At 36.3% G+C, this 14,254-nt stretch overlaps 1 protein-coding gene across 4 annotated transcripts in view; it reads right to left on the bottom strand.

Moving 5' to 3' along the window:
• Positions 1 to 983: 983 nt before the first annotated feature.
• The window catches only part of trpa1 (transient receptor potential cation channel subfamily A member 1), a 48,118-nt gene continuing 34,847 nt past the window's right edge, over positions 984 to 14,254 (bottom strand). Inside the window, exons 20-29 of one of the 4 annotated variants that reach the window (XR_010005130.1) lie at positions 13,742 to 13,831; positions 13,400 to 13,569; positions 11,651 to 11,780; positions 10,566 to 10,748; positions 8,312 to 8,380; positions 6,680 to 6,790; positions 5,887 to 5,984; positions 4,770 to 4,921; positions 3,996 to 4,079; positions 984 to 1,135 (exon numbers count right to left, since the gene is read on the bottom strand). Coding sequence is in view for 2 of the 4 variants with exons in the window: in NM_001293113.1 (NP_001280042.1) it covers positions 4,723 to 4,921; positions 5,887 to 5,984; positions 6,680 to 6,790; positions 8,312 to 8,380; positions 10,566 to 10,748; positions 11,651 to 11,780; positions 13,400 to 13,569; positions 13,742 to 13,831 (1,050 nt within the window). In the remaining 2 variants the exon portion in view is untranslated. Of the gene's footprint in view, positions 4,922 to 5,886; positions 5,985 to 6,679; positions 6,791 to 8,311; positions 8,381 to 10,565; positions 10,749 to 11,650; positions 11,781 to 13,399; positions 13,570 to 13,741; positions 13,832 to 14,254 lie in introns of all 4 variants that reach the window. The other 3 variants (XR_010005129.1, XM_008108579.3, NM_001293113.1) reach the window with 3 other exon arrangements.

Here is a 14,254-nt window from a genome sequence, read left to right as displayed (position 1 = left end):
TTACTTGCTTAAAAGAGTGGGTCCCTTACCAATTTATGACACGGTAAGAGACCCACTCTTGCATACTTTCCCCAGAAGAGTCAAATATCATTGAATTCTTTTAGTTCAGAATATAATGCTGTAAAAGTATTAACTGTTGCATATTTCACTACTAAGGTTACTTTGATCAGTTCTTTCTTCAGTCATAAAATATTATGATGGTCACATTAGGTCCCATAAGAAATACTAGCACTCACTGCCCTCTAGTGTTACTATGATGGACTATCAACACCATAAATAACAGTTTTCCCACAAACTAACTTCATAGAGACAGATATGCTGGTGCATTCATGAATACACTTCATTGTATCTCCTTGGATTCATGGATTTTCAAAGGCTTCTTGTAAAGGATTTATAAAGCAATATTATACAGTAGAGTCTCTTATCCAAGCTTCTGGATTATCCAATCCATTTTTGTAGTCAATGTTTTCAATACATTGTGATATTTTGGTGCTAAATTCGTAAATACAGTAATTACAACATAACATTACTGCGTATTGAACTACTTTTTCTGTCAAATTTGTTGTATAACATGATGTTTTGGTGCTTCATTTGTAAAATCATAACCTAATTTGATGTTTAATAGGCTTTTCCTTAATCCCTCCTCATTATCCAAGATATTCGCTTATCCAAGCTTCTGGCGGCCCATTTAGCTTGGATAAGTGAGACTCTACTGTACTTGCAAAACCTGAATACTGGAAATTTTGCTCCTTGTGTTTGGTAACCAAGACAGCATACATGGTATGGAACTTCATATGAATGTTGGAAGATCAGAAATTTGCTTTAGGTGTAGGCTGCATTAGCAACCAAAATCAAATGTTTATGTGTGGTGGTAGTACGTGCAGCCACCCTTGAAACTCCCTACAGTTTTAGGATTGCTCTCCCCGATATATTAACACAGAGAATATGATATCTGAGCAATTTCAAATGATCAGTCCTCAATGTGACATACAGAAATCAGCAATTTTATTATGAGCTGATTCTAAAACAGGTACAACACTACACAATTCCAACAATGATTAATGGGTACTCAATTGTTATATCCAGTGTATATATTTGTGACATCTTGCAAGTTTTTATACAACAAAGCCCATCCCTGGAATGAAAGTAAAGAGAAATCTGAAGAAGTCTTGAACCAAGCAGAATTAGAAGGTCATATTATTAAACATATAACCACATCGAACAATTAACATATACCCACATTAAATTCAATATGCTATTATACTTCAGTATGTATTGTCTGTATTACTAGATAACTTTCTTTTTGTAGAAAGGTAGTTGATTTTACTTGTGAGTAATCTCCTTTGAGCTCAGTGGCGCATATTTCTGAACAGACATGTATAGAATTGCACTTTTATCTCCAACACTGAACTAATTTCAATGAATGAAAATAAAATAAACAGGAAAAGATTAATAAAACATCCTTTCACTTAATCTATCTCTGCTTTTGTTTTGTGCCTTCATTTCATTTCTGGCTCATGGATACCATAGTGTAAGTCTTATCATTGAGTTTTCTTGGCAAAATTTGTTCAGAGGAGATTTGTCATTGTCTTCCTTTGAGGCGAAATCAGCATGATTGCTCACTCAATAGGTTTCAATGGCAGGGATATTAACCCTGTTCTACTAGAGTCCTAGGCCCCTTCCACACAGCTAAATAAAATCCCACATTATCTGCTTTGAACTGGAATATATGGCAGTGTGGACTCAGATATCCCAGTTCAAAGCAGATATTATGGGTTATTCTGCCTTGATATTCTGGTTTATATGGCTGTGTAGAAGGGCCCTTAGTCCAGCCTTTAAATCATTATGACACTCTGGCTTTCATCTCTTTCATTATGTATGTTGTTTAAGAACTCCATGATTATCATAGTGTTTTCTTAGTCAAATAATACTCAGAGGTGAGTTTGCCCCTTCCATCCCCTGAAATATAACCTACAGCACCTGATATCCATTGATGGTCCCTGATCAAAGTACTAACTCGGGCTGATGTGCTTAGCTTCCAAAATAAGACAGGATTGGTGCTCTTAGGGTATTTATTATTACTTTCTTCATTTCTCATAACATACATTCCTGAAACTGACCAGTGGCACTGCATAGTAAACTGATGCAGATTGAAAAGTTACAGAGTCTTTATGCAAAAAGAGGAGATATTGGGAAAACTTTGAAAAGAAAAATATCTGAGACATTCCACTGCATTCCACTACCATTCAGAATCAGGACACAGAAACTATCCAATTGCCAAACTTCCACACAGCTGTATAAAATCCACATTGAACTGGATTCTATAGCAGTGTGGACTCATATCACCCAGTTCAAAGCAGATACTGTTGATTATCTGCCTTGATATTCTGGGTTATATGGCGGTGTGGAAGAACCATTATATCAGTGGTTCTCAACCTGTGGGTCCCCAGGTGTTTTGGTCTACAACTCCCAGAAATCCCAGCCAGTTTCCCAGCTGTTAGGATTTCTGGGAGTTGAAGAGGTCAAAACATCTGGGGACCTACAGGTTGAGAACCATTGCCTCAGATATATCACTCCATGCTTAACTGCTTAAACAATGAAGATCTTTTATCTGAACTGTCTGAAATATGACTGATTTGGTGCCTAATACAACCATTACTTCTTTTTGGTACCAGTTGCATAAAAACCATGAAAGGAACGGTTGTGAATTGGTAAATTCCAATTACTGTGGACCCATGCACAATGAATTTTACATAATTGTGATTTAACAAATTCCCGTTAATTTAGTGGGGCTACATTAGAAAGGATAAACAATGGAATTAAGGCTACTGCTTTCAGAAGTCAGTGTGTGTCTGCATTGCAATCAAATACAGAAATAAAAACAAACATACCAAAAATGACAATAAACAAACAAAATGTATTAAATTGTTAGAAAATGAAATATATTCCAAATAAATATTCACAATTGAAAAATAATCAATATCCCAGCTACAAGAAGACAACTGAATATGGGAAATATAAACAGGAATTTGTGTGTGTGTGCACGTTTTCATTGCCCACCTTCTGCTTGTAGTTCCAGATTTAAAATATATTCACATTAACAAAATATAAATCAAGGGTGAGCTAGTGCAGAAGGAGGGCTGCTATCTCACTAGACGTGCTCCTTCAAAAAAAAATCTAACTTCCATCCAGATGCTCTATATGGGATGGGGGCATATTTTACAATGTTTTGAACCTTTATAGGCCAATTTATGCATAGGAGAGTCTCTTTTTTAACAGCAGGAATTGAAGGAAAGCACTTTCTCTTCAAAAGAAGACATCTCTTTGGCCTAAACTAGAAAGGGTTATCCCCAAATGTGGTGAAATGTGCCCCTAATTCCCTCATAGAGGGCATTTGTGGGCAATGAAATTTTGTAAAAACAATTGTTTGATCCCTGTGGAGTCTCAGGGGAGTTTCACATGTGTGTGGGGTGGGTGGGGATCTTGGAAAAATGTTTGTACCACATGAGACTGGGGGGAACATTTCGCCCTCAGGTCTCATTTTGCCTGTTCCTAATACAAAACCAGAATTGAAAAATGAATTTATGTAAAATGAAAAATGAATGTATGATATACAGATTAAGTGTAGGGAGGAAATGCATATTTTCACATCTTTTGTTCACTTTCAAAGAGCTAAATGGGATAGTTTTGATTAACACGATTAGATGTAATGCAGATGCTACATGCATCTTAGAAGGTAGCACCAGAACTGTAAAGACCTTTCAGACATCATTTCTCAGCTAACATCTACAGATAACATTGTTGGTAGATGTGTCTCTGCTACTGATCTTAAGACCTGAGGTGGTCAATTGAAGTTGGGATTCTTTCAGGCACTTAAGATGCAATTTATTTAAGACATCATAAATCAACAGCTCAAACCAGGCTTTGGAAATGACACAATGCAGATTCTTTAGGACTAGAGGGATGCAAGTCCTATGAATGCTACTAGTCAGTACCTGGGTTGCTACGTTCTGTAACAGCTTCAGCCTCCACATTGTCTTCAAACACCAAACAGAGCAAGCACATTGCCACAGTCTAATCTAGAGGTTAACAGAACATGTATTACTCTGATGCAAAGAACGGTGATGATGCATGGAGCATTAATACTGTCTGCCACTAGACTTTAGGTAAGGGGGAAATAGGTGCAATTGAATATGTGCCACATTAAATCATTGTTTATCTTCTTAATTCCAAAGCCAACAGTTTCTCTGAGTTAGTTTGATGTGAATGCTACTGTTTAATATTGCACTACAAAGGTAAGAAGCTAAGTTACTACAGTTTATATAAACTCTATAGGGAGAACACCTTTCTATGCATGATGTAACTCTATTGCTATTCTACTCATGCAACTCTGAAAATAAGAGCCTGCAAATTAAGAAACAGATGGTGATTAGGTACACCTACTGTAATATTACCAGGTCAACCAGATATTAACAACTACTTGTTGCTGCAGGATGATTGAGACTAAAAGTAGGAGATGCAATCTAGGTTGATACGTCTTGTCAATAAAAAAATCGTGCATCTGTTTAGTGCTAAGAAGCTTCACTGCACACTACAGATGCTTGTATAAAGGCAAGGTTTCCTCTTGTCTCATCCCGACTTGTCACACTATAGCAGCTAATGCGACCTGCCAGCAAGCCATTGTATTAACCACTGCTTTGTCTGGATACAGTTCCAGAAGACTCAGGAGCATTGGGATTTCACTGCCTTTAAGACCGTATCCCACTTACTGTTCTTGTGCTCCAACTGCTGTTTCCTAAATTTGTGTTGGAACAAATCATTTGTGTCTTCATCTTCAGCTTCTGAGATGATCTCCATTTTTTGTACAACCAGCTTAAGGAGGTCATGCTGCTTCTCCATGAGTGTTGCAATATCCTTAAGTCTAAAACGCACACACATAAACAACCCATTGATTTAAAAAAAAAAATAATTAAGACATGAAAGATTTTCAGTTTTAACAATGAAAAGAGCTCTTATCATATTTAATATAATTATTCTAGGAAAAATATAATTAAAACATTGTTTTTGGAATATGACTTTAAAAAACAAAAGATGGCATTTGAAAAAAAACTACTGTAGCTGATAGCTGCTAACCATTGCACTGCAATCTCAGAATATAGTATGAAAGATTTCTAAAGAGATTCAGTGAATGCAAAAGTAACTCCTATTCTATGCTCACTGTGTCTAGAAGGCTATTGGTTATTGTGAATATGTTTTTTTTTTGTATTTTATATGCCTTTGATGTTATATGTTTATATGTTTTAAATGTACCTTGTTGTTGTATTTTGTGGTGTATTTTGGGCTGGATCCCCATGTGAGCCGCCCTGAATCCCTTTGGGGAGATAGGGCAGGATAAAAGATTAAAGTTGTTAATTATTATTATTATTATTCTGTGAAGTAAAAATAGTTCCCTAAACCCAACTATTAGTCCCAAGTGGGAAAAGCACAGTGGAGTTTACTTAGGCGTCGACTTGTCAAAAGTTCGAACTGATTCAATATGTTTATTGTGATTGTGATTTTCCAAAAAAGATAGATAGATAGATAGATAGATATATACACACACACACACACACATACACACACACGCTCTTAACAAGATCAAAGATTCTAATAATGGAGAAGTGTCACAAAATAACAGAGAAATTATGGCTACAAATTAAAAGAAAAAAATAGATGTGGTTTGCCACTCCATTTCCACAATGCAAGCAGTGCATTGCTGCACAGGGATAATAATTTGAACACTTTACATAACATTATAATTTATGATGGAATTTGTCACTTTGATTAAATCATTATTATAACATTTCTTTTTAAATATTTGTACAATCATAAAAAAATAACCAGTACCTGTACTTCTGTTTTAATACTTCTAGCTCTAATGAAGTGTCAGCGCTGGGCACATTTGATGCTCTATCATCGCATCCAAAGCAATACTGAAACACACTCTGATAAAAAAAAAAATTGCAGTGTGAATTAGGAATAACGGCCAACAAGGAATTGGTCTCAGAAATAAACAAACAGATTTCTCAGACTAGGCCACAATCCTGCATGGTTCAGTGTATCACATGTGAAACTACAACACATTGAACCACTTTCCATCTCCTTAAACCTATTATAGAGCAGCTGAAAACACCTTCATAGTCATTTCATGCCTAGTGAAATGGGGGGGGGGGGGGGCTGTCTAGCCAGATGCAAACTGATTACATCATTTGCTAGGGTCTGGCAGGGTCCTGTTGAGATCCCAGTGGGTGATACAATAAATCTACATCTACTTATGTGGACATTGCCAAACGTTGAGGTGATCACACACACATACGTAACAACAGGCAAATAACAGCCTTCAGTGACTCTGTAGTACATAGACTGTACATATATCAAGCATAAGGACTTCTATTTTGATCACTGTTAAGGAAGGAAGAGAATGTCTGCAGTGACCAACAATAGATAGCTGTGTTTGCTACTTAGTAGGATGCCAATGGGATAACCACTCAGCTTATTTTGAGCCCCCCTGAGACTTTGATATATTCCAATTATTATCTCATAGATAGCTCAACAGGACTGAATCCTTCCTCAAGCTTTTTTGTTTTCTGAAATAATAGAAACTAGATACAATTTGGGAGGAATTCTTCCTCCATCTTACCATGAATCCACAGTATCTTGGCCTATTAGGATAAACAGTGATTGATTCTTGGTCAACTCTGCTGAGAAACCAATATGGCAGTTTCTTCTCCAAGTTTGTGTGAAGATTGACCTAAACAAAACAAATACTTTCTTTTTGCACATGATGGTAACTGCAGAAAATCAAGGAATTTAAATGGTACAAATAATTTCCATTTACACTCTAATTTAGGTCATTTGTTCTGCACAGAAAATGGTTACAAAACTTAGTTAATGCTGATCACCAGACAGAATAGGATTATGACTTCCCATTCCTTAGTAAGGAAAGGAGCACAAATGACCTTTTACACACCACCTTTGTAACACATGTCGTGAATTAATATATTTAATTCTAATGGTTACCCCTGCAAACATAGCTTGAAGGCAGTGATTCACAAAATTTCTATAGTTTGGTATTATTTTTAAAAGCTACTAAATTCTGTGAACTTCATATTCACTTTACAGAATCCAGTTTGCTTCAAATATACTTCTAGGTTTTCTTTATTTCCTTCAAATACAAACCAAGTATTGTAGCACATGCATAAACGTGTCTATAACTTGAATACTAACTATGAAAGAACTCAACTTCCCCCCGCCCCCTTCATTTTTCTCAAGATCATTCATTCCAATGAGTGTCCCTATTCTGTCTCCATTTCTAATCATCTTCTTGCCTACCCTGTTGGTACTGAAAATCTAGCTGTAGGCCCAGAGAATCTTTATTCTCCCCTCTGCCTGGCAGTAGCCTTCTGTCACCAGTAATTGCCCTAATATAATCGATACCAGATCCTGAAACAAAAAGAGACAGCCTTCCGTCGCTGCTTCCTTCTGCTAGAGATGGAACTTGAGCAGCTGCAAGGTGAAAGAGGTTTATTTTGGTAGGCTTCCTGGGATTAGCAAAAGGAACTGGCTCCTTCAGTCTCCTGCCTGGTAGATTAGGAGGATCTCATTGAGTAATAGTAGGCTAAGAGTAAACTACACTGTTTTCTAGGTGGGAGGGAATTGACTCGGCTTTTCCCAACAAATTCAAATATCATAATGCTGTTAAATAATAATAATAATAAGAAGAAGAAGAAGAAGAAGAAGCTTTATTTATACCTCTCCCCCTCTCCCCAAAGGCAGCTTACAGCAAAACGAATAAATACAATAAATAATATACAGTAGAGTCTCACTTATCCAAGCTAAACGGGCTGGCAGAACCTTGGATAAGCAAATATCTTGGATAATAAGGAGGGATTAAGGAAAAGCCTATTAAACATCAAATTAGGTTATGATTTTACAAATTAGGCACCAAAACATCATGTTATACAACAAATTTGATGGAAAAAGTAGTTCAATACGAAGTAATGTTATGTTGTTATTACTGTATTTACGAATTTAGCACCAAAATATCATGATATATTGAAAAATTGACTACAAAAATGCCTTGGATAATCCAGAACCTTGGATAAGCGAGTCTTGGAAAAGTGAGACTCTACTGTACATAGAAAATACTCACATCAATTAATAAAATAAAATAGCACAACAATATAAACAAAAATAAACAACAAAATAAAAAAACTATAAAGATTTATAAAGAAAGGCTTTGCCCAATACTACTATGATATGTGTCACTAACCTGCATTGCTATTCTTTTCAACACAGCAAATTTCTGTACCTCTGCAATATCCCCAACAGCCAAACCAATCTATAAAATGCAAAAAAAAAAAAACAATAAACAAGTCCATTTTGATCCTGTTTCAGTTATATTTCACATCAATATTATTTTAAGGGAAACTAAATATTCCTATGCATATGATAAAACAGGTCATTAAAATTAAAAGCCATGCTTCAACACCTGCCTGCTCCCAAATGCCATGTCTCTGGATCAGTAAGCGTTTTACCAGCAACAGCAGTTTTATTTGAGATTCCATCAAGTTACAGTAGTGATTGATTATTTATCATGTTCCATTCACTGAAGATGGAGTACTATTTTAGTAAGAACAACTGAAGTATATACTCGAGTATAAGCCGACCGAGGCACCTAATTTTACCACAAAAAATGGGAAAACTAATTGTCTCAAGTATAAGACGAAGGTGGGAAATGCAGCAGCTACTGGCAAATTTCAAAAATAATAATAGATACCAATAAAATTACATTAATTGAGGCATCAGTCGGGGGGCTTTTTCAGCTCTAAAAAGTTTGAAAAACTTGGCTTATACTCAAGTATATACAGTAGTCAGTCTGTCCTGCTTTTTCTGGGTTGACTTTAGACCAAATTTTTGAATGTGATTCATTTCATAGAGGTGTTATACTGATAAACTAGATGTGCATTGCATACTGCAAAGCTCCTACAAGAAAGGATGAAGAAACTAAAATATATAAATGGTTATTTAATTGGGTTGCTGTGAGTTTTCTGGGCTGTATGGCCATGTTCCAGAAGCATTTTCTCCTGACATTTTACCCACACCTATGGAAGGCATCCTCAGAGGTTGTGAGGTATATTGGAAACTAAGCATGGGAGGTTTATATATCTGTGGAAGGTCCAGGGTGGGAGAAAGAACTCTTGTCTGTTGGAAGCCACTGCGAATGTTGCAATTAATCACCTCGATTAGCATTGAATAGCCTTGCAGCTTCAAATCCTGGCTAATTCCTGCCTGGGAGAATCCTTTGTTGGGAGGTGTTAGTTGGCCATGATTGTTTCATGTCTGGAGTTCCCCTGTTTTCAGAGTGTTGTTCTTTATTTACTGTCCTGATTGTTTTTTAATACTTGTAGCCAGATTTTGTTCATTTTCATGGTTTCCTCCTTTCTGTTGAAATTGTCCACATGCTTGTGGATTTCAATGGCTTCTCTGTGTTGTGTAATTATATAATTTTGAATGTATGATATTACACACACATATACAAAAACAGAATTAGAATCAAAATCATAAAAATTAAAATAATTGGATTAATTTAAGCCAAAACATAAGTGCTATAAACATTCCAGTGTGCAAATTTAATATATCTCACAGCGAATTTTGATACTGAAATGGGTTTTATTGAAAAGGAGTAAATTGTAGACAAGGTTAGCACGAGGGGCTTCCACAGGCTCTAATCTAGAGCCTGTAACCCATTATAAATAGGTCATCATGGATGAAAATGTAAGGGTGGCAAGGACCAAATCTATCTGAGCAACAAACATTTTTTTTAATCACACGAAGTACACCAGTCTGAATAACATTTGCTGTTGTTACCTTCCATCCCAACGTAACTATCCTAGGGCTTTCTTGGCAAGATTTAGTTTGAGTTTGAGATTTATTTTGATCTTTCAGTGTGACTAGAAGATCATCCAGTGAGTTTACATGGCTGAATAGAAAATTGACCCCTGCCGAGATAGACTCGTAATCCATGACTCAAATCACTATACTCTGTTGGCTCTCACAAAACAGGCTACAGTGATGTGAATTCATAGTCTTAACTTGTTTATACCCATTTGTTATGTTTCTATGTTTCAGAAGACAGAACACTGTTGATTTGTCTGTACACAAAAACTCAAGAAGCTTATCTCTGCTTTTATGTATTTATACTAAATCATGTTTCTTGTCATTGTTGCTGCTGCTGCTGCAATGTATCTTCAAGTCATTTCCAAATTTAGCAACCCTAAAGTGAAACTATTCATCCTCCTCCTTGTTATTGTATGTCTTTAAGTCATTTCTGAGGTATGACAGCCCTAAGGTGAACCTATCACACAGCATTGTTGGCAGAAGTCATTAGGAAGGAGTCATTAGGGAGGAGTTCTAGCTGTTCCATTTATAGCTCTAACAGTCTCTTTTCCCTAAATTAACTAATAATTAAAAATGATGCAAAAATTATATGTCATAAACCTTCATATTTAGCCTTTAATACTCACCAGTAAATTCATAAGAAGAATTGGAATAAGCAGAGTGAACACTATAAGAATGATATAGCTCAGTAATGGATAAGGCAGTTTATTGGTCAACATTGGTTCAAGGAAAGCATCATGATAATTGATATCTCCTAGCATCATGGCAAAGGTCTGCATTACAGAAAGATATGGAGTGCCATATGCTTCCTAAACAAAAAAGAAAAATGAAAGGCATTCACCATTGCAATGTTCTACAATATTTAGTCTATGCATACATATATAGCTTTGTTCCTTCTCATGATCTGTTGAAATATGGCTTCATTGTTTAACTTTTATCAATGCAACCATTACTATTCCTTTCAAATGAAAATATCTTCAAAACACATGAGACATTTTCCCACTAACATTTGAAGCCCTTACAGAAATGTATTGCAGAATTCATTAAGGATTTATTAAGGTACCATAACAGAATTTTTTAATAATCCAAGGTCTATTAACACTATAAAGTTTTAAAAGTCATTGGATAAGAAAGGCAAGGGTTAACAGCCCTGTGGGGTTTGTTTTGCTTTCTGTGCCCCTGTTCAGAAGTTTTAACCTCAATTTCTGACCCTGTGATCATTCGATTCTGAAAAAGTTGGCTCATTGTGGAAACAAGGGGGGTGATAAAGTTTAAGTGGAGACACCTTTTCCCCATGATAACTCTTTCAGGAAAGAATTTGCCTTCCTAAGGGTAGATTTCTCTCATTTCTTGTTGTCTCACCCCTGTTCTTAACTATGAGTTGTTTGCAAGCCGGATTCTTGTAACTTGGGGACTGCCTGTACTTGAATATAGAACAAAAACTACGATATGAAACACAACATGGGTTTTATTATAAAAATAGCAAAACAAGACATGGTAAAATAACAACTTTATCTCTCATGCTTCTATTTAAAACACAAGTTCTTTCCAAAGGAATGCATTAAAAATGTCTTAACACTGCCTACTCCCAGATTTATGAACAGATGCTAAACATGCTGCAGTGGCCATTGTTGATAAAACATATGTGTAAAATAAAAATATACATATATTACTGTATTAGTAACAACAAAAATACTACAATATTCCAAACCTGTGAACCAAGAAGAACATGGAAGCTGAGCCCAAAGGCTAACATTAAGAAGAAGAACACGATCGCAATCCGGATCAAAGTCCTTAGAATCTCCCAAAACATCACAACATATATTCCAAAATTTTCAAATCTAAGACAGATATGAAAAAAATGCATAAAATAGCCTTCATTTCTCTGTAATGGTTATAAGATAATGCTCTTCAGTATTCCAAGGTTTATAAAAGCAAGTAACATGTTTTCTCTCATTTAGAATTGCCCCATCTAAATTATGAAGGTCTAAGGATATAAGTTTACATGTCCAAACACATCCATAGCTTTTGCCACCAATGGAATGGCTCCATGCATGGAATAGAGAAGGGCTTCCTGCCTCTTCTGGCACAGTTTGGAAGAGGCAAATCAAGGAAAACTGGACTGCTGGACAAAACACCACCATTCAATAGAAATACTTTATTTTGAGGGTAACCCATGAAGTGTAAGTTTCCTAATTCCCAACTTTCCATAAGTTAGCTCTTCAGTTGCAGAGCCTAGTCTTACCTGTGACTAGGACATGGGTGATTTCTTTTCAGGAGCATCCACATTTTTGTGGCGTCCTGCCAGCTAATCAGGAGTGAGATCGCAGGCAGCTGCAGATAGGAGGAGAACCCGACTGATGGAAATTTTGGTCAGCTCCTCTCTTTAAATCATTGTTCCAAGCCAAGTCACAGCATTTGGCTTTGGAGCAGCATCTGCACTCTCCCCCCTTGGGAGGATCTGCATATTAATTGGTGTTGACAAAATCTGTCAGTTTTGGGAGACTGGACATGGACTAGATTAGATTTGGGCATGAAGTCCCCGAAGCCCCTGATTTAACCCCTTAAAATTACTGGAAAAGGTCCCTGGCCACCATAGAGCCTCTCCTCGTGTTCTTGTGGTGCAGCAAGAAAATGATGCCTGAGGAGATGGGACGGATTAGGAGGAAAATCCCTCTGCACTCCTGCACCCTCTGTCTCCTCAGCATCATTTGCTTGCGCCACAAGGATGCGAGGAGAGGCTCTATGGTGACCAGAGACCCTTTTCAGTAATTTTAGAGGGTAAATTGGGGGCTGGGGGGGGAGGGGTTGGGTGCCATCCCACTCCTCCGGTCTTTTCAAAGCCTGAAGGAGTAGGATGGCTACGGAGACTCACCCCCGGGACTATGGAAGCAGTCCTGGGAGTTAGTCCGTACAGGCCCAGCACCTCATTAGACCCGGATCTTTCATAAAGATTTGGACCTAATGAGGTAATTAATGTGGAGTAAACCAGGGAAAGCCCAGTTTGCTCCATATTAATTTGATTTTACTAAATAATAACAACAACAACAACTTTATTTACATTCCACCCTATCTCCCCAAGTGGACTTGTTTGGACACCTCAGATAAAACTGAGACAGGCACCGGATTTTGGGCCTGTCTGGATGTGTCCTGAGTGGTTCAGTTATATACTGAGTTATTTACAAGTCTAGGGAGTGAATAGCTGAAGTTTACTTATCTTGAAATTCCAGCCATTTTTCACTCCCTGGTGTTTTGGAGCTCTGACAGGCTTCATAGTTTCCCAATATATAATACAAACTATTCTGAAAAGCTACAAAATGAAAACTGAGCACCAATAATCTTATTTATGTCAACACATTATCTAATAATGTATATTAAATAATACAAATGTATAGCTTTATTTATTAGCAACCTATATAAACATTCTGTACATCTTTAAATGGTATGATTTATGGTTTACCTTTGTAGGTACAGCAAAAAGTTCATCCAAGACAAGAATATAGCAGTTGCACCACATTCCCACTGTAAATTAGCTGGGAGGTTAATGAATAAAGATGATACAAAAGTGATGCTTGTAGTATAAATTATCCAGTCAAGGAGATTGGAATAATCCAGCAAATACCTCAGTTTCTACGATATAAAAACAGTAAATATTAATGTTGTCAGAATGGAATTAAAGTAGAAACGTACACACTCTTTTCTGGAATAAAAGGGTTTTTTCTTTCTTTCAAAAGACAACACATTGTTTTCAACCATCAATAAAAATCATTTTCCAGAAATGCAAAAGCAAAATCACATATACCTGTTGGAAAAGCTGTACTATTTCTTTGCAGATTCCAAAAACACTCATGATAAAAACCAAACACATACATACTTTTATGAAGTATGAATTCTGAAAGGAAAAAAGGAGTTAGTATCAACGTATGTTATAAATGGATGATTATAACAGAAATCTTGATTTCTATCCTTTAAAAAATACTGTTTTAGTTATTTACTGGGAGTTTAATCTATTACTATATTGGACAGAATAATAGATATTCAGGTTCCAGTATGTCAATACAGACATAACATTATCTGAATTACTCCAGGCACTACAAGGTTAAGTGTTAAACTGTACAACTCAAGATTAGGCTCACCCTGTGTATTCATAAATGCAAACATTTTTTTAAAAAACAAGTCTCTTTCAAAGGATATCTAAAGTGCATCTATATTGTAGAATTAATGCAGTTTGACACCACTTTAACTTCCATGGCTCTATGCTATAAAATCATGGAAGCTGCAGTTTCACAAGGTCTTTAGCCTTCCTTGCTGAAGA

This window comes from Anolis carolinensis, chromosome 4 (assembly GCF_035594765.1).
Source record: "Anolis carolinensis isolate JA03-04 chromosome 4, rAnoCar3.1.pri, whole genome shotgun sequence".
Classification (NCBI taxonomy): domain Eukaryota; kingdom Metazoa; phylum Chordata; class Lepidosauria; order Squamata; family Dactyloidae; genus Anolis; species Anolis carolinensis.
This window is presented reverse-complemented; position numbering and strand designations above follow the sequence as displayed.